This window comes from Salmo salar, chromosome 14 (assembly GCF_965601325.2).
Source record: "Salmo salar chromosome 14, fSalSal1, whole genome shotgun sequence".
NCBI lineage: Eukaryota > Metazoa > Chordata > Actinopteri > Salmoniformes > Salmonidae > Salmo > Salmo salar.
In genome coordinates this window covers 4,814,671-4,841,905 of record NC_138304.1, presented here as the reverse complement: position 1 = coordinate 4,841,905, position 27,235 = coordinate 4,814,671, and the positions used below count along the sequence as shown (strand labels likewise).

Here is a 27,235-nt window from a genome sequence, read left to right as displayed (position 1 = left end):
GTGCCTTAGGCATGCTGCAAGGAGGCATGGGGACTGCAGCTGTGGCCAGGGCAATAAATTGCAGTGTCCGTACTGTGAGACGCCTAAGACAGCGCTACAGGGAGACAGGACGTACAGCTGATCGTCCTCACAGTGGCAGACCACGTGTAACACCTGCACAGGATCAGTTCATCCTAGATCACACCTGCGGGACAGGTACAGGATGGCAACAACAACTGCCTGAGTTACACCAGGAACGCACAATCCCTCCATCAGTGCTCAGACTGTCCGCAATAGGCTTAGAGAGGCTGGACTGAGGGCTTGTAGGCCTGTTGTAAGACAGGTCCTTACCAGACGTCACCGGCAACAACGTCGCCTATGGGCACAAACCCACCACTGCTGGACCAGACAGGACTGGCAAAAAGCGCTCTTCACTGGCGAGTCGCGGTTTTGTCTCACCAGGGGTAATGGTCGGATTCCCGTTTATTTGTCAAAGGAATGAGCGTTACACCGAGGCCTGTACTCTGGAGTTGGATCGATTTGGAGGTGGAGGGTCTGTCATGGTCTGGGGCGGTGTGTCACAGCATCATTGGACTGAGCTTGTTGTCATTGCTGGCAATCTCAACACTGTGCATTACAACGAACACATCCTCCTCCCTCATGTGGTACCCTTCCTGCAGGCTCATCCTGACATGACCCTCCAGCATGACAATGCCACCAGCCATACTGCTCATTCTGTGCGTGATTTCCTGCAAGACAGGAATATCAGTGTTCTGCCAGCGAAGAGCCCTGATCTCAATCCCATTGAGCACGTCTGGGACCTGGTGGCTCGGAGGGTGAAGGCTGGGGCCATTCCCCCCAGAAATGTCTGGAAACTTGCAGGTGCCTTGGTGGAAGAGTGGGGTAACATCTCACAGCAAGAACTGGCAAATCTGGTGCAGTCCATGAGGAGGAGATGCACTGCAGTACTTAATGCAGCTGGTGGCCACACCAGATACCGAGTGTTACTTTTGATTTTGACCCCACTTTGTTCAGGGAAACATTATTCAATTTCTGTTAGTCACATGTCTGTGGAACTTGTTCAGTTTGTGTCTAAATTGTTGAATCTTATGTTCACACAAATATTTACACATGTTAAGTTGGCTGAAAATAAACAGTTGACAGTGAGAGGATGAGTTCACATTACAAGCGCAGTGCTATCTGGCCCTAGATTGACAGTACACTGTGGCAAGCTATTTGACCATGGTTACTGATCAAAACCTTAGAAAACCCTTGACAAAGTACAGGTTCAGTGAGCACAGCCTTGCCATTGAGAAGGGTAGACACAGGATAACATGACTCCCTGTAGAGGAAAGGCTGTGCAACCACTGCACCACAGCAGAACTGGAGAGAGAGCTGAATTTTCTGACAAAATGTCAAAAATAGAAAACAGTTAGTGTCATTTCCTCAAATTTGAAAACCTTATTCAAGGTTTCAAAGACCTCTCTTATGAGAATAGGCTACCTGTCCTGTTGGGGGAGGACGCAGAGAGCTGTGGGTTGGCAGCGCACTACATTGCTGCCTGCCATAAGATGAGGGACAGTGTCTGCCAGACCAACCAACCTGCACATGTCCTCTATGCTTATTGTTAAATGTATGGTTATTTTGACCCTTGGTTATTGCTGTTACTGTTGTGCCATTGACAATATTGGTTATTATTAATTATGTTAATATTGTAAATCTCCAAAGTAAGTTTTGGCAATACGTACAACGTTACGAAAGCCAGGGAGGCAGGGAGAGGGGCTGGGTATAAACTGTGACTGTTGTCACAAATCGGAATACAACAGACAAACAATGCCACAAACACTCATAGTTTTGGTAATGTGATTTTTGGTTACAACATTAACCAATAGATTTATGGACAAAAATGAAGCTGCAAATGAGATTAAGACAAAATATTTAAAATTGTACTTTTTCCTCATTTACAAAACACCAAAATATTTTTGCTACGGCAGGTTAATTAGTCTACATGTTATATATATTTTTTGGTCATTTTCTTCCTCATCAATCTACACCCCTTAATGACGAAGCAAAAACTTTTTGGGAAATTGATTTTAAAAAAAGTGTTACGTATGTATGTATGCATGTACATATATTCAGACCCTTTACTTTGTTGATGCAGCAATTACATCCTTGAGTCTTCTTGGGTGTGAAGCTCCTCCCATTCTCTGCAGATCCTCTCAAGGTCTGTCAGGTTGGATGGGGAGCGTCGCTGCACAGCTATTTTCAGGTCTCTCCAGAGATGTTTGATCGGGTTCAAGTCTGGGCTCTGGCTGGGCCACTCAAGGACATTCAGAGACTTGTCCCGAAGCTACTCCTGCATTATCTTGGCTGTGTGCTTAGGGTCATTGTCCTGTTGGAAGGTGAACCTTCACCCCAGTCTGAGGACCTGAGCAGGTTTTCAACAAGGATCTCTGTACATTGCTCCATTCATCTTTCCCTTGATTCTAACTATTCTCCCATGCCCTGCCGCTGAAAGACATCCCCACAGCATAGTCGATGCCACCACCACCATGCTTCAACGTAGGGATGGTGCCAGGTTTCCTCCAGACGTGACACTTGGCATTCAGGCCAAAGAGTTCAATCTTGGTTTCATCAGACCAGAGACTCTTATTTCTCATGGTCTGACAGTCCTTTAGGCACCTTTTGTCAAACTCCAAGCGGGCTGCGATGTGCTTTTTATTGGAGAAGTGGCTTCCGTCTGGCCACTCTACCACAAAGGCCTGATTGGTGGAGTGCTGCAGAGATGGTTGTCCTGGAAGGTTCTCCAATCTCCACAGAGGAATTCTGGAGCTCTGTCAGAGTGACCATCAGGTTCTTGATCACCTCCCTGACCAAGGCCTTTCTCCCCCGATTGCTCAGTTTGGCTGGGCGGCCAGCTCTAGGAAGAGTGTCGGTGGTTCCAAACTTTTTCCATTTAATAATGATGGAGGCCACTGATCTTGGGGACCTTCAATGCTGCAGACATTCTTTTTGGACCCTTCCCCCCCGATCTGTGCATCGACACAATCCTGTCTCGGAGCTATGGACAATTCCTTCGACCTCATGGCTTGCTTTTTGCTAAGACATGCACTGTCAACTATTTCAGCCACACACACACACACACACACACATTGCTGACAGGTGTATAAAAATCAACCACACAATCTCCATAGACAAACATTGGCAGTAGAAAGGCCTTACTGAAGAGCTCAGTGACTTTCAATGTGGCACAGTCATAGGATGCCACCTTTCCAACATGTCAGTTTATAAAATCTCTGTCCTGCTAGAGCTGCCCCAGTCAACTATAAGTACTTTTATTGTGAAGTGGAAACTTGTAGGAGCAACAACAGCTCAGCCGTGAAGTGGTTGGCCAAACAAGCTCACAGAACGGGACCGCCGAGAGCTGAAGTGCGTAAAAATCTGCTGTCCTTGGTTGCAACACTCACTACAGAGTTACAAACTGCTTATGGAAGCAACGTCAGCGCAATAACTGTTTGTCGGAAGCTTCATGAAATGCGTTTCCATGGCCAAGCAGCCGTACACAAGCCTAAGATCACCATGAGCAATGCCAAGAGTCAGCTGGAGTGATGTAAAGCTCACCGCCATTGGATTTGGAGCAGTGGAAACGGGTTCTCTGGAGTGATGAATCACGCTTCTTCATTTGGCAGTTCGACAGATAAATCTGGGTTTGGCAGATGACAGAACGCTACCTGCCGCAATGCACAGTGCCAACCAATTTGTAAGTCGCTCTGATTAAGAGCGTCTGTTAAATTACGTAAATGTAACTATGAGGTTTAGTGGAGGAGGAATAATGGTCTGGGGCGGTTTTTCATGGTTCGGGCTTGGTCCTTTAGTTCCAGTGAAGGGAAATGTTCTAGACGATTTAGGGAAAGCCCTTTCCTGTTTCAGCTTGACAATGCCCCCGTGCACAAAGCGAGGTCCATACAGAAATAGTGTGTCAAGATCGGTGTGGAAGAACTTGACTGGCCTGGACAGTGCCCTAACCTCAACCCCATCGAACACCTTTGGGATGAATTGGAACACCGATTGCGAGCCAGGTCTAATCGCCCAACATCAGTGCTCGACCTCACTAATGCTCGTGGCTGAATGGAAGCAAGTCCCCGCAGCAATGTTCCAAAATCAAGTTGAAAGCCTTCCTATAAGAGCGGAGGCTGTTATAGCAGCAAAGGGGGTGACCAAGTCCATATTAATGGCCATGAAATTGTAGATTTTCCAAAGGCGCTCATCAGTGGCTTGTATGCGTAGAGGCCTGGAGATGCTAAACTTGTTTATGTTAATTAACGGTCAGTTACCATGAGACCGACAGTGTTTTGCATGACAATAACCGTCTGACAAAATTTAATCCAGGGTAACACCAAGCAGTTTAATCTCCTCAATTTGCTCAATTTCCACCTTATTCATTACAAAAAAATTGTGTTCAGGTTTAGTTAATGATTTGTCTCAAATACAATGATTTTTGTTTAAATATTGTATAAATATAATAATTTTTTTCTTGCCATCCATTCTGAAACCAACTGCATTTATTTGTTGTGTTGCATTGATTTCACTTACTGTGGTAGCTGACGTGTAGTGTTGAGTCACACAGGCTTTACTTGGTGTCAGATCATTAGTAAAGATTGAGAAAATAAGGGCTCTAGACAGCTGTCCTGGGGAATGCCTGATTATGTTGGAGGCTTACATTAAAAGAACACCCTCTGGGTTCTGTTAAACAGGTAACTCTTGATCCACAATATAGCAGAGGATATAAAGCCATAACACATATGTTTTTCCAGCAGCAGATTATGATCAACATTTACATTTACGTCATTTAGCAGACGCTCTTATCCAGAACGACTTACAAATTGGTGCATTCACCTTATGATATGGGGGGGGGGGTTAGAAGGATTACTTTATCCTATCCCAGGTATTCCTTAAATAGGTGGGGTTTCAGGTGTCTCCGGAAGGTGGTGAAGCTGCACTGAAGTCTAACAAAACAGCTCCCACAATCTTATCAATTTATCTCAGACAGTCATTTGTGTATGTTGAATGTCCTTTCCTATATGCATGCTGAAAGTCTGTTAATTTGTTTACTGTGAAATAGCATTGTATCTGCGCAAACTATTTTTTTTCCAAAAGTTTACCAAGGGTTGGTAACAGGCTGATTTGATGTTTGAGCCAGTAAAAAGGGTGCTTTGCTATTCTTGGGTAGCAGAATGACTTTTGCTTCCCTCGAGGCCTGCGGGCACACGCTTTCCTGTAGGCTTAGATTGAAGAGAAGGCAAATAGGACTGCAAATATCGTCCGCTATCATCCTCAGTAATTGTCCATCAAAGTTGTCAGATCCAGGTGGTTTGTCATTGTTGACAGACAATTTTCTCACCTCTTCCACACTCACTTTACAGATTTCAAAATAACAATTACAATGCTTGCCTTTCATAAATTGGTCAGTCATGTATGGATGTGTAGGTTCAGAATGTTGTCATGCATAAATTTGCTAATCTTGCCATTGAAAAAAAAATATCAAAAGCAGCTGGCAATATCTGTGGGTTTTGTGATGAGCCATCAGATTAAATGAATGGAGCCGAGTTTGCATTTTTTGGCCAAGATTTTATTTAAAAGCTTTTCACTATCATTAAATTTTGTTTCATATTAGAATGTCTTCTTTTTGTTAAGTTTAGTCACATGATTTCTCAAACTTGCAGTACGTTTGCCAATCGGCTGTGCAGCTACACTTATTTACCATTCCTTTTGCCTCATCCCTCTCAACCATACAATTTTTCAATTCAAGGGGATTTAACGGTTTTTACAGTCATTTTCTTAATGGGTGCATGCTTATTAGTAACTGGAATAATCAATTTCATAAATGCTTCAAGTGCAGAATCAGGATGTCACTCATTACACACAGACCAACAAAAATTTCACATCTTCAACATTTGGAATCATTGTAAAACCTCTGATCGCTTATACACTATTTTAAATCCAGTCTTTGGAACATTGTTTTTTTTCTAGATATGGCTATTATATTATGATCACTACATTTGATGGGTGTGGTTACTGCTTTAGAGCAGATTTCTGCAGCATTGGTAAAGATGTAGTCAATACAAGTGGATGATTTAGTTCCTGTGCTGTTCGTAACTACCCTGGTAGGTTGACTGAACCTGAACCAGGTTGCAGGCACTGGTTACAGTTTTAAGCTTTTTCTGTTGACAGCTTGATGAAAGTCAGTCAATATTTAGATCACATAGAAAATATAGTTCTCTGTTGATATCACATACATTACCAAGCATTTCACACATTATCCAGACACGTACTGTTAACACTTGGTCAAATAGCAACTTCCCACAATAATAGGCTTTAAGGTGAGGCAGATGAACCTGAAGCCATGTTACTTAAATAGCATTTGACATGAGATCCTCTAAGCTTTACAGGAATATGACTCAAACAGCAATTCCTCCATTGGCATTCCTGTGTCTATTGTAGATGTTATAACAATATATTGCTACTACCGTATCAAAAGGAATTATCCAAGTGAGTTTCAGAGCCAGTATATGCATGTTTTCTGTTGCTAGCAAGATCAATTTCATGCACCTTATTTTTTAGGCTACATACAGTATGTTAATGTTGGTTATTTTTAGCGCTTTTCTGGGATTCTTGTTTTTTATTGCTTTACTGGGAGGCTTAGCAGGGTAGACATGACAGCAATATTTATATTTGAGCTGATTGTGAGCAGTTCACCCTGCACAGTGGGCTTCCTACTAGGGAAAAACATCTCCGTGCTAACAGTATAACTCAGGATGATAGGAACATGATTACTGATGATAATAGCCGTCAGATTGACAGAGGCATTTAGAAGAACATAAATTAGGTTACTTACATTATGACTGCCAACACTCCTGGGAAATGTACATTTGCAGCAGTACTACGACAGCTCAGTGACAATGGCTGGGATTATCTGAGCAGGTCTTGGGTCACTGATAAAGTCATTGTCTCAATGCAGCCTTGAAATGCGAGGACAGGGTCCAGAGTACCAAAGTAAAAAAAAAAAAATATAGAAATGTCCATTGATTCGAGGGATCGAGGTCCCTAAACCAATAAGTTGGTTGTATTCATGAAAGTCTTATGTGACGGGTTACGTTCCCCAACAAGAATCCAAAAATGTAGCCACTCAAACAGAAGTGGGAACTAAGTCACTAACAACCAAAACGAAATAGGTGGGGTTTTTAAATGGGGTGTCCACTGAAAGTTGACTAGCAACAAGAAAGTGTGTGCTAAGACACCCACCATGAGTGCCCACTAAATATGCCCCAGAAAAAGCAAACCAAAATAAAACCCCACAAAAATGTATAATATGGAGTAAAAAGTAAAGGAGAAAATAAGATAAAAGGTTTTGTTTTTCACAAACTTAATGAGGAAGCGCTAAACAGCAGTAAAGCTCTTCCAACATCTCTCATGCCAGTGGAAACTTTCCGTGGGAATGAATATTAATACCATTTAAAAATGTAGATTTTTTTTGCATTGGATATATTTACCATATGAGACATAAACCTTTTACCTTATCATAAGTAGACAATTGCAAATGATTAAATCCTTCCAATTTTTTTGTTTTTTTAAATGGAGTTATGAATTGAACTTTAATTTTGTTGACTCTTCACATGGGATGATTTCACTGAACAAAAATGAATATTGAATGATCCCCAATGATCCATCGCATCTCCCAAAAACTTTTCAACATCTGTAAAATGATAGTCTAGAAATTAAAGCTTTGGTTGTCTTCCTCTCAGGCTTCCATGTCTTCTCCTTGGGTCTCCTCAATGTCCATCCCTTGAACATCAGACTGAGGCCTCATCTTCACTGTCACTTTCCAACCTTGTTGAGGATGGCTTGTCAGGCTCAAAAAGCCTTAAATTTGCCCGGAAGGCCACCAATTTTTCAACCCTTGTATTGGTCAGCCTGTTGCATGCTTTGGTGTGTGTTCCCAAACAAGGACCAGTTGCGGTGTGAGGCGGCTGATGTTGGTGGGATTTGGAGGAGTATGGAGGCAACGGGGGAAAGCGCCTCAGATCCAAAGTCCCTTCCACCAGGTGGCTGATGAGATATGTTGGCACGACCGCCATATTGCATCTCCATACCAAAGCCCTTGCTTGGAAGTGTACTTTGCCAGACTGCCAAGATCCTTGCCCTCATCCAGGCCAAGGTGGCGAGACACAGTAGTGATGACACCATAGGCCTTGTTGATCTCTGCACCAGACAGGATGCTCTCGCCAACATACTTGGGGTCCAAAATGTACGCTGCGGCGTGTACGGGCTTCAGGCAGAAGACTTCATGCTTTTTGATGTATTTCAGAACTGCAGTTTCCTCTGCTTGGAGCAACAGTGAAGTGGGCAGGGCAGTACAGATTTCTTCTCTTACATCTGCAAGCAGAGTCTGAACATCAGACAGGATGGCATGGCCTCCCTCAATCTGTGCAATGGCTACTGCTATAGGTTTCAGGAGTTTCAGGCTGCTTACCACTCTCTCCCAAAATACAATCATCCAGGAGGATCCTCTTGATGGGGCTGTCCATATCGGCAGACTGTGATATGGCCATTTTTTGGAGAGACTCTTTCCCCTCCAGGAGACTGTCAAACATGACAACATCACCCCAACGGGTGTTGCTGGGCAGCTTCAATGTGGTGCTCTTATTCTTCTCACTTTGCTTGGTGAGGTAGATTGCTGCTATAACTTGATGACCCTTTACATACCTAACCATTTCCTTGGCTCTCTTGTAGAGTGTATCCATTGTTTTCAGTGCCATGATGTCCTTGAGGAGTAGATTCAATGCATGAGCAGCACAGCCAATGGGTGTGATGTGAGGGTAGGACACCTCCACTTTAGACCAAGCAGCCTTCATGTTCACAGCATTGTCTGTCACCAGTGCAAATACCTTCTGTGGTCCAAGGTCATTGATGACTGCCTTCAGCTCATCTGCAACGTAGAGACCTGTCTGTGTCTGTTGTCCATTGTGTCTGTATTCTTGTAGAATACAGGTTGAGGGGTGGAGATGTAGTTAATTATTCCTTGCCCACGAACATTTGACCACCCATCAGAGATGATTGCAATATGATTTGCTTGACCTTCACTTGAACTCCCCACCCTCTCCGAGTTGGGCATCTCCGGCGCGGCCCACGCTTGGATTGCATCCTACCTGACAGGTCGCTCCTACCAGGTGGCGTGGTGAGAATCTGTCTCCGCACCATGCGCTCTCACCACTGGTGTCCCCCAGGGCTCTGTTCTAGGCCCTCTCCTATTCTCGCTATACACCAAGTCACTTGGCTCTGTCATATCCTCACATGGTCTCTCCTATCATTGCTATGCAGACGACACACAATTAATCTTCTCCTTTCCCCCTTCTGATAACCAGGCGGCGAATCGCATCTCTGCATGTCTGTCAGACATATCAGTGTGGATGACGGATCACCAGCTCAAGCTGAACCTCGGCAAGACGGAGCTTCTCTTCCTCCCGGGGAAGGACTGCCCCTTCCATAATCTCGCCATCACGGTTGACAACTCCCTTGTGTCCTCCTCCCAGAGTGCTAAGAACCTTGGCGTGATCCTGGACAACACCCTGTCGTTCTCCACTAACATCAAGGCGGTGACCCGATCCTGTAGGTTCATGCTCTACAACATTCGCAGAGTACGACCCTGCCTCACACAGGAAGCGGCGCAGGTCCTAATCCAGGCACTTGTCATCTCCCGTCTGGATTACTGCAACTCGCTGTTGGCTGGGCTCCCTGCCTGTGCCATTAAACCCCTACAACTCATCCAGAACGCCGCAGCCCGTCTGGTGTTCAACCTTCCCAAGTTCTCTCACGTCACCCCGCTCCTCCGCTCTCTCCACTGGCTTCCAGTTGAAGCTCGCATCCGCTACAAGACCATGGTGATTGCCTACGGAGCTGTGAAGGGAACGGCACCTCCATACCTTCAGGCTCTGATCAGGCCCTACACCCAAACAAGGGCACTGCGTTCATCCACCACTGGCCTGCTGGCCCCCCTACCTCTGAGGAAGCACAGTTCCCGCTCAGCCCAGTCAAAACTGTTCGCTGCTCTGGCACCCCAATGGTGGAACAAGCTCCCTCACGACGCCAGGACAGCGGAGTCAATCACCACCTTCCGGAGACACCTGAAACCCCACCTCTTTAAGGAATACCTAGGATAGGATAAAGTAATCCTTCTAACCCCCCCCCCCCCCCCCTTAAAAGATTTAGATGCACTATTGTAAAGTGGTTGTTCCACTGGATATCATAAGGTGAATGCACCATTTTGTAAGTCGCTCTGGATAAGAGCGTCTGCTAAATGACTTAAATGTAAATGTAAAACTCTGCATCCAGCAAATGAGTAGATAATGCATGTCTGGCTGGAGGGGTGTATGCTGGGTGAAGAACATTCAAATCTCTTCCAATACACACTGTCTGTGAGCATCAGAGGTGAACCAGTTGCATATACAGCTCGAGCAAGACATTCATCAGCATCTGACTACGTTCCTCCATTAAGTCAAAAAAACTTCTGATTCCAGGAGGACCATGAGCTGTTGCTATCGATAAGGTGTCTGATTCATCATTTTCACCTCAAATAGAAGTTGAGGGACTTTTGTCAGAGGTTGCTTGTTGTGAGTGCTGAGGGAACTTTATGCACTTGGCGAGATGATTCAGCATCTTTGTTGCATTCTTCACATATGATTTGGCACAGTATTTGCAAATGTACACAGCTTCTCCCTTCTACATTAGCTGTAGTGAAATGTCTCCACACATCAGATAGTTACAGGAAAATGTCACGGGCACTATCAGACAAAAAGTGTAAAAAAAAAATAAAAAATGATACAATTCCATGTACAGATAAATAGTTAAGTAGTTAGATTAAACAACTCCTTTGTAAGATAAATGTTTGTAAGAAATGTGTTTGTAAGATAACATGAAAACAGGTGAATGAACACTCAGTTAGCAGGCTCAAGCAAGCTAAACCCACATGGTAGCAAACACTAACTAGCAGAAATTAACAAGTTAGAAATGATTTAAACACACTTTGCTGTAGGCTACTATTTACTAGTTAACAAAAAAAATCATGTCATAAAATATATTCACCCCACCCAGTATTATAATCAAAACTTACCAGAAAGCATGTAGTCCTTGGCTCAGACAGTGTAGTAGTGCGAGTTCAATAGCATCTCATTAGTGTGCAAGATCTTGAGAATCAGCTGTACATGTGATGGAAGAATACACTGTGCATGCAGAGGGTTGTAATTCCATTGAATTGGGGATAGTTTAACCAAAATATGCCACAAGACCTAGAATTTCCTTATGTGTATCCCACAAAAAAGTTCACTATTATAAGCCATCTTTTTTTGCTGAATTTAAGCAAAATTCCCAGAATTCCCAGGCTTAAGTTCCCAACCCTTTGCAACCCTACCAGCTGCTCTAATATACCACCTGTGTCAGCAACACATCCTGAGCAACAAGGATGATTCCAATCAGGGCAAGCCACACCCAAAAAGAACCAACATCGAAATCGAGCAAAACCTAACACCTTCCCCCTTAAGACAACAAATATATCCAACATTTTTGTTAGACAAGTTTGCACACAACCAACAGAAAACTCCCATTTCACAACATAAATGTGTTGCCTTCTCCAAATTAAAACATTATGAGAGTTAAAACCAAGACAAAAAACAGCCACCTATGTACATATATACAATTATATTTCTTATTTGTTAAGCTTTTGCTGCCTAAAGCTCAGAGAAACAGAGGTAAAATTTCTCTGTGTAGCTTTCCAGAGCTCTCATCCCCTTGGGACGACCCCCAGCAAAACAAAACTAATTTTCAATACAGCAAAAACATGCAGTCAAATGTATGCCAGGGCTAGACACTGGCTAAACAAAAATTGACTGCCCACCCTTGAAAGACAAAAATCAGCAACCAAGTTGTCCTTACCACGGACATGATTTCAAGGCCAAACTCCAGCAAAGGAGAAAGCGATTCGTGGAATGTACATTTTTTTTTATCCTTGAGTTAATAAAGCGGCATACAAACATGGACTCTTGAGCAAGGGAGCTCCAATGCAGGCGTTTCAGCCTAGCTCAGTGCTTTCTGTGGTGGAGGAGCAGCCAGCAAAAGCAGAGCGTAGGTGTTGGTAATTTTCTCTAGTTGCGTTGTGATTGGCTCAGTGTTCTGTCACTCAGGGAGACACTACATTGCCGCAGAATCTTCAGGGAGCGCTAGGAAGTTCAAGCCCCTTTGGGTGGCGCCATAGATTTACATTAGAAGTGCCCGTCCAAAGCTCGAGGTAATTGGCCACAGATAAAAAGACGTCAAATGATGTTATATTTACCGTAGCTTTGGACTGATTATGTCAAAATCAAAACTCTTAGCTAGCTAACTAGACAAGCAGTTATCATCATGAATCACATTGACAATCTACTGGCAAATCAGTTTCGATTATTGATCAAATATATCGGTGCTCATCGGCCATAAACTTCACACAACAAGGCAGTAATTGCAAATTCAACAATGTGTGGTTTCGAAGGAATCAATGGCTAACTGTGACAAAGCAATTACTATTTTGCTTCCCGTCTGCTATTTGGTGGAGAGGGTGTGTGGTCCAAGTCTAGGTTTAAAACATCGGACTGAAAAAGTCTCTTTTCCAAGCTTAAAAGGATAAACATTCACACACAACACCATGGGACAGAAAAAGTTGAATACATTGGCCTGATCACCCATGACGTGACAGCCTATAGGAATGAGGTGGCAGTGTGGTGGACTACAGAAAACGGAGGGCCAAGCACACCCCGATTCACATAAACTGGGCTGTAGTGGAGCAGGTTGAGAGCGTCAAGTTCCTCGGTGTCCACAACATGAAGGACCTATTATGGTCCAAATACACCAACAGGGCACAACAACGCCTCTTCCCCATCAGGAAGCTGAAAAGATTCAGCATGGGCCCTAAGATCCACAAAAAGTTACAGCTGCACCATTGAGAGCATCTTGACTGGCTGCATCAACACCTGTTATGGCAACTGCTTGGTAACCGTATCCGTAAAAGGCAGTGTTATGTAAACTCTATGCAGGACTACAATAAAAAAATGGGTCAAAGTGGGTCAAAAAAAAGTGCGCTTTTGATATTTTAAGTAGAAATTGTTCACCAATATAGCTTTTAAAAGCCTGTTATAGTAAATGAAGTGCCTTTGGGATACACGTTAACAGTAACTGCAAACTTTTCCCAGTAACAAAAGGTAGTGTTTCAAAATGATTAATTCATCTTAAACTACAGTAGTCAATATTGAGCTCTATCAATACGTTAATAAGCTATGAAAAGGGCCTGATAAATACAACAGCTTGGTACAACTGTCATGTAATGACTAAACCGGACCATGAAGTTAACAGGAGCGATTCATTATAATGTCATTGAATTGGGACTGAAAAACCTCATTGCAGGAATTCGCACATATCCAGATTAGAGGTCGACCGATTATGCTTTTTCAACGCCGATACTGATTATGGGAGGACAACAAAAAAAAAGCCGATAACGATTAAAATCGGCCAATTTTTATATAAATATATTTGTAATAATGACAATTACAACAATACTGAAAGAACAATGAACACTTAATATAATACATAAACAAAATCAATCTAGTCTCAAATAAATAATGAAACATGTTCATTTTGGTTTAAATAATGCAAAAACAAAGCGTTGGAGAAGAAAGTAAAAGTGCAATATGTGCCATGTAAAAAAGCTAACATTTAAGTTCCTTGCTCAGAACATGAGAACATATGAAAGCTGGTGGTTCCTTTTAACATGAGTCTTCAATATTCCCATGTAAGAAGTTTTAGGTTGTAGTTATTATAGGACTATTTCTCTCTATACCATTTGTATTTCATATACCTTTGACTATTGGATGTTCTAATAGGTACTTTAGTATTGCCAGCCTAATCTCGGGAGTTGATAGGCTTGAAGTCATAAACAGCAGCTGCTGGCAAACGCAGTAAGGTGCTGTTTGAATGAATGCTTACGAGCCTGCTGCTGCCTACCACCGCTCAGTCAGACTGCTCTATCAAATCATAGACTTAATTATAACATAATAACACACAGAAATACGAGCCTTAGGTCATTAATATGGTCAAATCCGGAAACGATAATTTCGAAAACAAAAAGTTGATTCTTTTTGTGAAATACAGAACCGTTCCGTATTTTATCTAACGGGTGGCATCCATAAGTCAAAATATTGCTGTTACACTGCACAACCTTCAATGTTGTGTCATAATTACATAAAATTCTGGCAAATTAGTTTGCAACGAGCCAGGCGGCCCAAACTGTTGCATATACCCTGACTCTGCGTGCAATGAATGCAAGAGAAGTGACAATTTCCCTAGTTTAATATTGCCTGCTAACATGAATTTATTTTAACCAAATATGTGGGTTTAAAAATATATACTTCTGTGTATTGATTTTAAGAAAGGCCTTGATGTTTATGGTTAGGTACAGTCGTGCAACGATTGTGCTTTTATTGTAAATGCGCTTTTGTTAAATCATCCCCCGTTTAGCGAAGTTGGCTGTCTTTGTTAGGAAGAAATGGTCTTCACAGTTCGCAATGAGCCAGGCGGCCCAAACTGCTGCATATACCCTGACTCTGTTTGCAAGAGAAGTGACACATTTTCCCTAGTTAAATTCATGTTAGCAGGGAATATTAACTAAATATGCAGGTTTAAAAATATATACTTGTGTATTGATTTTAAGAAAGGCGTTGATGTTTATGGTTAGGTACACATTGGTGCAACGACAGTGCTTTTGTCGCGAATGCGCTTGTTAAATCATCCGTTTGGCGAAGTAGGCTGTGATTCAATGATAAATTAATAGGCACCGCATCGATTTTAAGCAACGCAGGACAAGCTAGATAAACTAGTAATATCATCAACCATGTGTAGTTAACTAGTGATTATGTTAAGACTGATTGTTTTTTATAAGATACGTTTAATGCTAGCTAGCACCTTACCTTGGCTCCTTGCTGCACTCGCATAACAAGTAGTCAGCCTGCCACGCAGTCTCCGCGTGGAGTGCAATGTAATCGGCCTTGATCGGTGTCCAAAAATACCGATTACCGATTGTTATGAAACCTTGAAATCGGCCCTAATTAAATCGGTCAACCTCTAATCCAGATTGCACTTACCAGGAGTCTATATTCACTTTCATGGCGCATTAAAAAAAACGACTTACATTGAGCTCAATGATCCAGAGCAAGGTGATGAAGAGGAGGTCAAAGGTGACAAAGAGGCAGAATGTCCTCCTGACATCGGAGATACACTTCTTCTCGCTCGCCTCATAAGACTCTATGCGGGCCAAGAGAGGTGTGGTGTTTATGCCCCGGAGGGTGGCTCTCGAGTCCACACTGCTACCACTTATGCTCTCCATAACTGGCCACGCCGTTCACTCTGGGCTGGCTCCACCCACTAATGAAGCGTCAGTCAGCTACTTGGTTGCTCCTCCAGTCACAGCCAATGACAGTAAAGGCCGAGGAGCTTTGGCAACGCCCACCACTCAAGGGGTGTGCCCACACCTGCTGCTTGCAGGTATTGGCCCCGTCGACTGGTCAGAAGAAGGCCCGCCTACTTATCACATCCAGTGATGATGACCGCGGATGGATGTCAGATGCATCCCTGCCTCAGCTGAAAAAGAGAAAAGCCAGGCCTTCAGTACATGCGGTTTACATTTCACATTAAGGGTCAATTCGATTTGCTTACCTGCTTTTATTTCAAATGCAGGCAGTAGACCTATTTACATTACTGCCATTTACTTTAGTATATTACCCCATGTAAAATAATACTTGAAACCAGAGCCATCTATTTACATCTATGGCTCGTCTTAAAACCTTTCATCCTCATTACTTGCATTAAAAGCCTCCCTCAAGTGTGACTGAATGTATATTGTACATAACATACTTAACTATTGCTGTACATATACTATTCTTCAGATATACTACAGATTCTATCCATACATCCCATCACACATACTGTACATACACTGCATTCGGAAAATATTCAGACCCCTTGACTTTTTCCACATTTTGTTACGTTACAGCCTTGTTCTAAAATTGATTAAGTGCATTTTTTCCTCATCAATTTACACACAATACCCCATATGTCAAAGCATAAACAGGTTTTTAAGAGACGTTTACAAATGTATAAAAATATAATTTCAAATATACCTTATTTACATAAGTATTCAGACCCTTTGCTATGAGACTCGAAATTGAGCTCTGGCGCATCCTGTTTCCATCGATCATCCTTGAGATGTTTCTACAACTTGTGCCACCGGTTGTAAATTCAATTGATTGGACATGCTTTGGAAAGGCACATACCTGTCTATATAATGTCCCACAATTGACAGTGCATTTCAGAACAAAAACCAAGCCATGAGATTGAAGGGATTGTCCGTAGAGCTCCGAGACAGGATTGTGTCGAGGCACAGATCTGGGGAAGGGTACCAAAAAATTTCTGCAGCATAGAAGGTTACCAAGAACAAAGTGGCCTCCATCATTCTTAAATTGAAGAACTTTGGAACCCCCAAGACTCCTCCTAGAGCTGGCTGCCCGGCCAAACTGAGCAATCGGGGTAGAAGGGCCTTGGTCAAAGAGGTGGCCAAGAACCCGATGGTCACTCTGACAGAGCTGGGGACTGGGAGAACCTTCCAGACAACCATCTCTGCAGCATTCCACTAATCAGGCCTTTATGGTAGAGTGGCCAGACGGAAGCCACTCCTCAGTTAAAGGCTCATGACAGCCAGCTTGGATTCTCTGGTCTGATGAAACAAACATTGAACTCTTTGTCCTGAATACCAAGCGTCACGTCTGGAGAAACCTAGCACCATCCCTAAGGTGAAGCACGGTGGTGGCAGCATCGACTAGTCAGGATTAAAGGAAAGGTGAACGGAGCAAAGTACAGAGGGATCCTTGATGAAAACCTGCTCCAGAGCGCTCCGGACCTCAAGACTGACAAAGGTTCACCTATCAACAGAACAACGACCCTAAGCAAACATCCAAGACAACACAGGAGTGGCTTCGGGATGTCTCTGAATGTCCTTGAGTGGCCCAGCCAGACCCCGGACTTGAACCCGATCGAACATCTCTGAAAAGACCAGAAAATAGCTGTGCAGTGACGCTCCCCATCCAACCTGACAGACCTTGAGAGGATCTGCAGAGAAGAAATGGGAGAAACTCCCCAAATACAGGGGTGTGCCAAGCTGGTAGTGTCATACCCAAGAAGACTCTAGGCTGTAATCGCTGCCAAAAGGTGCTAAAACAAAGTACTGCGTAAAGGGTCTGAATACTTATGTAAATGTGATATTTCAGTTTATTTGTTATACATTTTATGTGGAAAAAGCCAAGGGGTCTGAATACTTTCTGAATGCACTGTAGATGGGAGGGGGAATAGGGCAGCTGAGGGATGGGATTAAAAAGGTAACTATTGTAAAATATGTGTTCGTAAAATGTATATAGTGTGTATAAGCTGGAAGTAGAAGCCTAAGTGTTGTTTTCCATTTGTTTACTCCAATTAGTGGTGGGGTTAGGGGAACATAAAGGAAAATATATTTTACATTATGTTCCCCTAACCCCATCATGATGCAGACAATTACATTGATGGAAGCTACAAGCTACATGCCATATTAAAGCTGATATACACCCCAAAACACAGGCAGAAACTGCTTCCCTGTTTGGCGATGTCTTCGATGTTAGCTAGCTAAGCTCATGCGCAGAAACACGTCATCGGGTCTAACGGTCATCAAATCAAAAGGCACTCCTTCGATATAAAGTTGTTTTTAACGAAAATGAAAACGTGTTTGTCACTTTCAAGAGGTTGGAGTAATAACATGTTCAACTACTTAACACACATACTTGAATCTTTGCATTTAGATTCAGAGAAAATTAACAAGGAAGGATTTTTCACTTCTCTCATTGACTTCTCAAACCCTAGCCTGGGCCTGGTTCTCTATAGCGATGGAACTTACAAGTGTTTTTACAATGCATCTTTCCTACAACGGCCGTTTCCCAAAACGCCATGCAGAGAGAACGGTCGCTAAGTGCATCGTTGGAGCATGTGTACTGATGGGATACTGATGGGATAGAAAGGGAGCACTGCTCTCGGATCAGCTTTCTCCATTCAAATATATTTCCTGAACAGAATTATTCCACAATACTGACAATGGATCAGCTCCTATTGAGATATTACCACCTACGGCTGCAAATGTTGAGGGGGCTTATTCTAATACTTACCCAATAAAAATGAACTAAATCACAGATGCCTATTCTAATGTACAGTGAGGGAAAAAAGTATTTGATCCCCCGCTGATTTTGTACATTTGCCCACTGACAAAGAAACGATCAGTCTATAATTTTAATGGTAGGTTTATTTGAACAGTGAGAGACAGAATAACAACAAAAATATCCAGAAAAACACATGTCAAAAATATTATAAATTGATTTGCATTTTAATGACGGAAATAAGTATTTGACCCCCTCTCAATCAGAAAGATTTCTGGCTCCCAGGTGTCTTTTATACAGGTAACGAGCTGAGATTAGGAGCACATTCTTAAAGGGAGTGCTCCTAATCTCAGCTTGTTACCTGTATAAAAGGACACCTGTCCACAGAAGTAATCAATCAGATTCCAAACTCTCCACCATGGCCAAGACCAAAGAGCTCTCCAAGGATGTCAGGGACAAGATTGTAGACCTACACAACGCTGGAATGCGCTACAAGACCATCGCCACGCAGCTTGGTGAGAAGATGACAGTTGGTGCGATTATTCGCAGATGGAAGAAACAAAAGAACTGTCAATCTCCCTCGGCTTGGGGCTCCATGCAAGATCTCACCTCGTGGAATTGCAATGATCATGAGAACGGTGAGGAATCAGCCCAGAACTACACGGGAGGATCTTGTCAATGATCAAGGCAGCTGGGACCATAGTCACCAAGAAAACAATTGTTAACACACTACGCCGTGAAGGACTGAAATCCTGCAGAGCCCGCAAGGTCCCCCTGCTCAAGAAAGCACATATACATGCCCGTCTGAAGTTTGCCAATGAACATCTGAATGATTCAGAGGACAACTGGGTGAAAGTGTTGTGGTCAGATGAGACCAAAATGGAGCTCTTTGGCATCAACTCAACTAGCCGTGTTTGAAGGAGGAGGAATGCTGCCTATGACCCCAAGAACACCATCCCCACCGTCAAACATAGAGGTGGAAACATTATGCTTTGGGGGTGTTTTTCTGCTAAGGGGACAGGACAACTTCACCGCATCAAAGGGACGATGGACGGGGCCATGTACCGTCAAATCTTGGGTGAGAACCTCCTTCCCTCAGCCAGGGCATTGAAAATTGGTCGTGGATGGGTATTCCAGCATGACAATGACCCAAAACACACGGCCAAGGCAACAAAGGAGTGGATCAAGAAGCACATTAAGGTCTTGGAGTGGCCTAGCCAGTCTCCAGACCTTAATCCCATAGAAAATCTGTGGAGGGAGCTGAAGGTTCGAGTTGCCAAACGTCAGCCTCGAAACCTTAATGACTTGGAGAAGATCTGCAAAGAGGAGTGGGACAAAATCCCTCCTGAGATGTGTGCAAACCTGGTGGCCAACTACAAGAAACATCTGACCTCTGATTGCCAACAAGGGTTTTGCCATCAAGTACTAAGTCATGTTTTGCAGAGGGGTCAAATACTTATTTCCCTCACTAAAATGCAAATCATTTTATAACATTTGTGACATGCGTTTTTCTGGATTTTTTTTGTTGTTATTCTGTCTCTCACTGTTCAAATAAACCTACCATTAAAAGTATAGACTGATCATTTCTTTGTCAGTGGGCAAACGTACAAAATCAGCAGGGGATCAAATACCTTTTTCCCCTCACTGTATACCCAATGAAAATGCAAAAAATCACAGATTTGGCACACTATTGCACACATTAAGCTACACATCATGAACTATATTTCAGACAAATTACAGACCGCCTACAAGTAGCAAAATAGAACTCAACTGAACATTTAATGTATTTCAATATGATTGAAATAGACATATATACTGTCTATATTTTAATGCAGTCATCTCTCATCTCTGATTTGAAGCATATTTTTATACGTCGCTTGTTTGTATCAAATCCAAAGACATAGCCAACTTTGTATTGGTAGCCAACTTTGTATTGGTAGCCAACTTTGTATTGGTAGCCAACTTTGTATTGGTAGCCAACTTTGTATTGGTAGCCAACTTTGGTCTGAAGTTGTTTAGTGGAGATCTTTGTGGATAAAGTCACTTGGGAGGGGGAAAAAAAACGTCTAGCGATACACTTATCTGTTCTACGAGCGGTCTGAGCCAGGCGTTAGATTACGAGCGGTCTGAGCCAGGCGTTAGATTACGAGAGGTCTGAGCCAGGCGTTAGATTACGAGAGGTCTGAGCCAGGCGTTAGATTACGAGAGGTCTGAGCCAGGCGTTAGATTACGAGAGGTCTGAGCCAGGCGTTAGATTACGAGAGGTCTGAGCCAGGCGTTAGATTACGAGCGGTCTGAGCCAGGCGTTAGATTACGAGCGGTCTGAGCCAGGCGTTAGATTACGAGCGGTCTGAGCCAGGCGTTAGATTACGAGCGGTCTGAGCCAGGCGTTAGATTACGAGCGGTCTGAGCCAGGCGTTAGATTACGAGAGGTCTGAGCCAGGCGTTAGATTACGAGAGGTCTGAGCCAGGCGTTAGATTACGAGAGGTCTGAGCCAGGCGTTAGATTACGAGAGGTCTGAGCCAGGCGTTAGATTACGAGAGGTCTGAGCCAGGCGTTAGATTACGAGAGGTCTGAGCCAGGCGTTAGATTACGAGCGGTCTGAGCCAGGCGTTAGATTACGAGCGGTCTGAGCCAGGCGTTAGATTACGAGCGGTCTGAGCCAGGCGTTAGATTACGAGCGGTCTGAGCCAGGCGTTAGATTACGAGCGGTCTGAGCCAGGCGTTAGATTACGAGCGGTCTGAGCCAGGCGTTAGATTACGAGCGGTCTGAGCCAGGCGTTAGATTACGAGCGGTCTGAGCCAGGCGTTAGATTACGAGCGGTCTGAGCCAGGCGTTAGATTACGAGCGGTCTGAGCCAGGCGTTAGATTACGAGCGGTCTGAGCCAGGCGTTAGATTACGAGCGGTCTGAGCCAGGCGTTAGATTACGATGGTTTTGGGAAACATCTCAGAGATTTAACAATGCTCATACCATGGTTCTAACGATGAATTTAGCCTTAAAATGCTTTTAGGAAACCGGGCCCAAGTGTGCCTCGATTGCGTTCACAGAAGTCTTGCGATGTTGCGCCTCGATTTACAAACTCGGTTAACAAGGCGACACTCCATCTACACTCCTCCGCCACATTTATTGGATTGGTTGAACAACGCAGAAGAGAACCTCCAGACAGTTTTTTCCCTCATCAGGACCAGAAAGAAAGAAACGCAGCTCAGGCGTTTTTTTACACCTGCTACGTTAGGTTACTTGAAAACGAATCATCAAGCCCTTAACTAGGTGAGGTAGTTCAGGACTCTAAAAAAAATTATGATCAGGGTTATATAAAAAATTAAAAAAATAAAAACTGGCCTAATGTACAATAACACAGGTACAGAAGCTACATTAGTCTAATCAATTGTAGAAATCGAAACTTTCTACATTGATAGGATGGGCAACGCCAGTCCTCGGGGGCCTGATTGGTGTTACACTTTTGCCCCAGCTAACCAACCTGACTCCAATAATCACCTAATCACAATCTTCAGTTTAGAATGCAATTAGTTTAAAATAATATGTGTTTGCTCGGGATGGGGGAAAAAAGTGTGAAACCACTCCGGCCCCAGAGGTCTGGAGTTCCCAATCCCCGGGGCCTCATTTCTAAACGCGTTGTACAAACAAAATATGCCCCAAAACTTGCATGCACCAGTTCACCAGTTGAGATTGAGGGCTTTAGACCATGCGTACACACAGTTTCTAGCAGTTGCAATATTGCATTGCAAGAAGGCAAAAGTAGACTACTAGTAGCCTTCTGTAAAAGGGGAATATATGATGAAACTCATTCATACCCCTCCAAAAAAATGGTAGCTAAATATTAATAACATGCAATAAGTGATAAGAGCAAAAATGTATTTATTTTATCTTTGCATTCTAAAATAATTTGAAATAAGCATCCATTTCCTATTATTTCATTTCCATGAATGATCATTGCAGAATAAATTCCTCCCTTGGTCTTTCTGTGATTGTTCACGAGGATGAAACTAGCCTATAGGCCTACAACAAGTTAGAAAAGGTTACCATCGTCCCATCGCTCATTTAATTGGGCCAGCTTCAGAGTAGTAAATACAGTATTTTGCTCTATGCAGTCTGTTTAATGATTGAATAGACTGTACACCTTTTCCATTGATGTTTGTAGGCTAGCCTACATCTGAATACTGTAATGTAAACTTTCTCAAGTAGACAATATTTCATTCATAAACAATGCATATACCCATCATATGCTTTGTAGAATAGATTCCTCACCTTTTCTGTCCATGATGCGTTCATTTTCCCAAAGTAGCCATACAACAAATTATCATATGCATCTCTCATTTACTTGGGCTTATTAGATGAATAATAAAATAAAAAAATGTCTTAGCCTATGCATCCGAAAGGGAGCGAGGTTTATAACATACAGGTGAACAGACAGTTGATATTTTGCATTGTAGTGTGTAAGCTACAACTAAGTAGGCCTACTGTAGTTAAAAACATTTCAGAGTAGACAATGTCTCAGAATTTGCGGGCATTGGAGCATATTTAGGGTCGGGAAAAGGTAAATGCAAAACATTGAATTCAAAAGATCTGTTTACAGGTCCACCACCATTTGCAATTTTTTTCTCTTTAAGAAACAGTCAGATGCAGCAGATGTCACTGGAAAATAAAACATTCTGCCAACACCTCCAAAAGACATTTGATCAAGTTGGCCTTTGGTATTTTCAGGAACGCGAGCACACAGTTTTACAACAGGTCTGATTTATAATGGGTGACATGCAAATGTATGTGCGCCAAGTTTATAAATCTCTATTTTTGTGCGTGCAAAGGCTTTGAGAAACGGCGCACGCAGATTGTGTCAAATTTACGCAACGGTTATGAGGCCCCTGGCCTATACTGATGATCATTTACTAATGCATTGCTACAACTCGTCATCAAGAACCAGGGGATCATTTATAACTGTTGCATACATTTTAAACTAAATATCTGCATGTGCCATTTCTGAAAAGACTGCACACACACAAAAATATTGAGATTTGTAAACACGGCACATGCCATACATACGCATGTTTCCCATTCTAAAAATCAGACCTGTCTGAATCTATGCACCCACGAACGAGCATTATAACTCCACCTGAAAAACACCCATCATTCACCTTTCATGGTGACAATAACACACTTATTTACTCTATACCTTGGAAGTAACAGAATTAGGCCAAGACTGTATTTAAAGGAAATAGCAATGGAAAACTTGATGAAATGTCATTGGAGGTGTTGGCAAAATGTTTTGTTTTGCAGTGACATTTGCTGTAGCTCATCTGAATGTTTCGAAAAGCCAAAAACTGCTTGGATTGTAAACTGTCATGGTCAAAACATATTGATACAACAGTAGCTAAGATGGTGAGAAGTCTGTCCATAATAAAGCACTGCTCTCCCTTAACACTCAACAAGGCAGGTCCTACAGGCCCTAGTTTTGTCACACCTGGACTACTGTTCAGGTGTGTGGTCAGGTGCCACAAAATAGAATAGAGCAGCACGACTGGCCCTTGAATGTACACAGAGAGCTAATAATAATAATAATAATAATATGCATGTCAATCCCTCCTGGCTGAAAGTGGAGGAGAGATTGACTTCATCACTACTTGTATTTGTGAGAGGTATTGACATGTTAAAAGCACAGATGTTTAAACGACTAGCACACAGCTCAGACACCCATGCGTACCCCACAAGACTAGTCAGAGGTCTCTTCACAGTCCCCAAATCCCGAACTGACTATGGGAGGCGCACAGTACTACATAGAGCCATGACTACATGGAACTATATTCCACATGAAGTAACTCATGCAAGCAGTAAAATTAGATATAAAAACCGATACAAATACACTTTATGGAACAGCAGGGACTGTGAAGCAACAACAAAAAAGGCATGTACATGTGTGGTAGTAGAGTAGGGGCCAGAGGACAAACACTTAATGTGAAATCTGTTGTGAATGTATTGTAATGTTTTTTAATTTGTATAACTAACTGCCTTAATTTTGCTGGACCCCAGGAAGAGTGGCTGCTGTCTTGGCAGCAGCTAATGGGGATCCATAATAAATACAGACTGACCGGGTGAACCCAAGTGAAAGCTAGGATCCCTTATTGACGTCACCTGTTAAATCCACTTCAATCAGTGTAGATGAAGGGGACGAGACAGGTCAAGTAAGTATTTTTAAGCCTTGAGACATGGATTGTGTGTGTTCAACTCAGTGGGTGAATGGGCAAGACAAAAAAATGTAAGTGCCTTTGAATGAGGTATGGTAGTAGATGCCAGGTGCACCGGTTTTAGTGTGTCAAGAACTACAATGCTGCTGGCCTGGGTATTTCACACTCAAGTTTCCTGTGTGTATCAAGAATGGTCCACCACCCAAAGGACATCCCGCCAACTTGACAACAGTGTGAAGCATCAACGCTTTTGACAATTTGAAGCCCACGCCCAACGAAGTGAGGCTGTTCTGAGGCCAAAAGGGATGTTCCTAATGGTTTGTACACTCAGTGCATGTATTATGTTTATACATGATAGTCTACTCGAAATATGACATTACAGTATTCAGACGTAGCCCACAAATGTCAATGGAAAACCCTATCCTAACTTGTTGTAGGCTTATAGGCTATTTCGTGAGTATGAAACCATCAGTCAGAAAAGGTGAGTAATTTATTCTGCAAAGATAATGGAAATTAAATAAATAGTTGGAAATAGACGTCTACTTGATTGAGGAAAAATGTACTTACTATGACTGTGCACCTAGCCATTTTAAGACGAATACACTAAGTCGCTCTGGATAACGCCATCTGATAAATTACTTAAATATAACATGTAATGCTTTTTCTAATTATTTTACAATGCATCTATTTCCGCTCTTCTCACTAACGGCAAATGTTTGCATCTTATAATTTATCTATCCGTTTTTGTTATGAATAAGTGTCATATTCCTGCACTAGGCTACTTTAGCCTTTTTGCAATGCAATGCTTCAACCACTAGAAACTGTCGTACGCATTGGTCTAAGTTTGCGGGAGGACAAGCAAATTCTCAAGTCTAGTTCGGTTTTTATAAATGCCACATTTTGCGTGAAAACATGGAATGCTAGCGTTAGTTTTTGGGGCATATTGAGTATAGACAACGTCTATAAATGAGGCTCCAGTCTTCCCTACAACGAGGCAACGACGTGATTTGAGTTACCGCAACGCGAGACTACTGCAGCTAACCACTCACTGTTGTGCTTAATGTTGACTTTCTTGGAATTGGGCATTTGGCTACATTGTTGCAAGTTCTGTTCCAAATATATCAACTAATAACAAATGTGCAGTAACTTTACCTAATGCAAATTGGGGTTAGTGATATTAATCATTATGATCTGTTAAACTGGTTAAACAGATGTCCATATATGGCATCGAATTCAGCACAACAACATACAGACCCGACCGACGCTCGAGGAAAAAACGACACAGTCCACCGATATCTTTTTGGGCAGCTCGTGAGCAGGCGCCCAATAAAATTATTCTTCATAGGAGCAAATGTTTCTATAATCATGATTAATGAAAGTATGCAAATGACATAGGCTGTGTTGCAGTGAAATTGTTATCTTACCTTTAATTGTACAGCTCGCTACCTGTCGTTTTCTTCTTACACCCCGCTGTCTTTGGCATGTTATGCGGAAGACTAAACTGTCAATCTAATAGGGCGGAAATACTTCATTCCGTCGGACAGGAAATGGGGTGATAATGGGCGCGTTCGAGCGGTTCACTTTTGTCAAGTCGCCTTCCAAAGTGTGTTGCATTAGGGCAGGGTTTCCCAAACTCGGGCCTGGGGCCCCACTAGGGTGCACGTTTTGGCTTTTACCCTAGCACTACATAGCTGATTCAAATCATCAAACTTGATGAGTTGGTTATTTGAATTAGCTATGTAGTGCCAGGACAAAAAAGGGGTGTGTTAAAATCCACTTAATCAGTTTTATTTGGAAATGATTTAGTAAGTAATACTTAAAATCTAAGTCTAGTTGTCTTATTTTAAATATTTAAGTAAAATATGGGAGGGTGGTGTTGTCACCATTAATATCCGCACTGTGAGGATATTTGATGTAGTCCCTCTTTAACTCACCTGCAATTACATTTTCTTTGTTATTTCTTAGTTGTTCCTTTTCCATACAATCCATTACGTATAATTGCACTAGATATTGTTTGAATAATGCAGGACTTTAAAATTACATTCAGGAGCATATGTCACAAATAAAGCTATCCCCAGTAAAATTGGAGGACAAGTCATGAGCCCACCTCCAGCACTGCTCATACATTTACATTTACATTTAAGTCATTTAGCAGACGCTCTTATCCAGAGCGACTTACAAATTGGTGCATTCACCTTATGACATCCAGTGGAACAACCACTTTACAATAGTGCATCTAAATCTTTTAGGGGGGTGGGGGGGTTAGAAGGATTACTTTATCCTATCCTAGGTATTCCTTAAAGAGGTGGGGTTTCAGGTGTCTCCGGAAGGTGGTGATTGACTCTGCTGTCCTGGTGTCGTGAGGGAGCTTGTTCCACCATAGGGGTGCCAGAGCAGCGAACAGTTTTGACTGGGCTGAGCGGGAACTGTGCTTCCTCAGAGGTAGGGGGGCCAGCAGGCCAGCGGTGGATGAGCGCAGTGCCCTCATTTGGGTGTAGGGACTGATCAGAGCCTGAATGTACGGAGGTGCCGTTCCCCTCACGGCTCCGTAGGCAAGCACCATGGTCTTGTAGCGGATGCGAGCTTCAACTGGAAGCCAGTGGAGAGAGCGGAGGAGCGGGGTGACGTGAGAGAACTTGGGAAGGTTGAACACCAGACGGGCTGCGGCGTCCTGGATGAGTTGTAGGGGTTTAATGGCACAGGCAGGGAGCCCAGCCAACAGCGAGTTGCAGTAATCCAGGCGGGAG

General features: G+C 42.9%; 1 protein-coding gene across 4 annotated transcripts in view; it reads right to left on the bottom strand.

Annotated features, from left to right (window-relative positions):
• Positions 1 to 26,043, bottom strand: part of stard3nl (STARD3 N-terminal like) — a 52,181-nt gene extending 26,138 nt beyond the window's left edge. For all 4 annotated transcript variants that reach the window (XR_001320360.3, XR_001320359.3, XM_014139118.3 and 1 more), the window contains exons 1-2: positions 25,913 to 26,043; positions 15,245 to 15,693 (exon numbers count right to left, since the gene is read on the bottom strand). Coding sequence is in view for 2 of the 4 variants with exons in the window: in XM_014139118.3 (XP_013994593.1) it covers positions 15,245 to 15,439 (195 nt within the window). In the remaining 2 variants the exon portion in view is untranslated. The remainder of the gene's footprint in view (positions 1 to 15,244; positions 15,694 to 25,912) is intronic.
• Between the last annotated feature and the right edge of the window lie 1,192 nt (positions 26,044 to 27,235).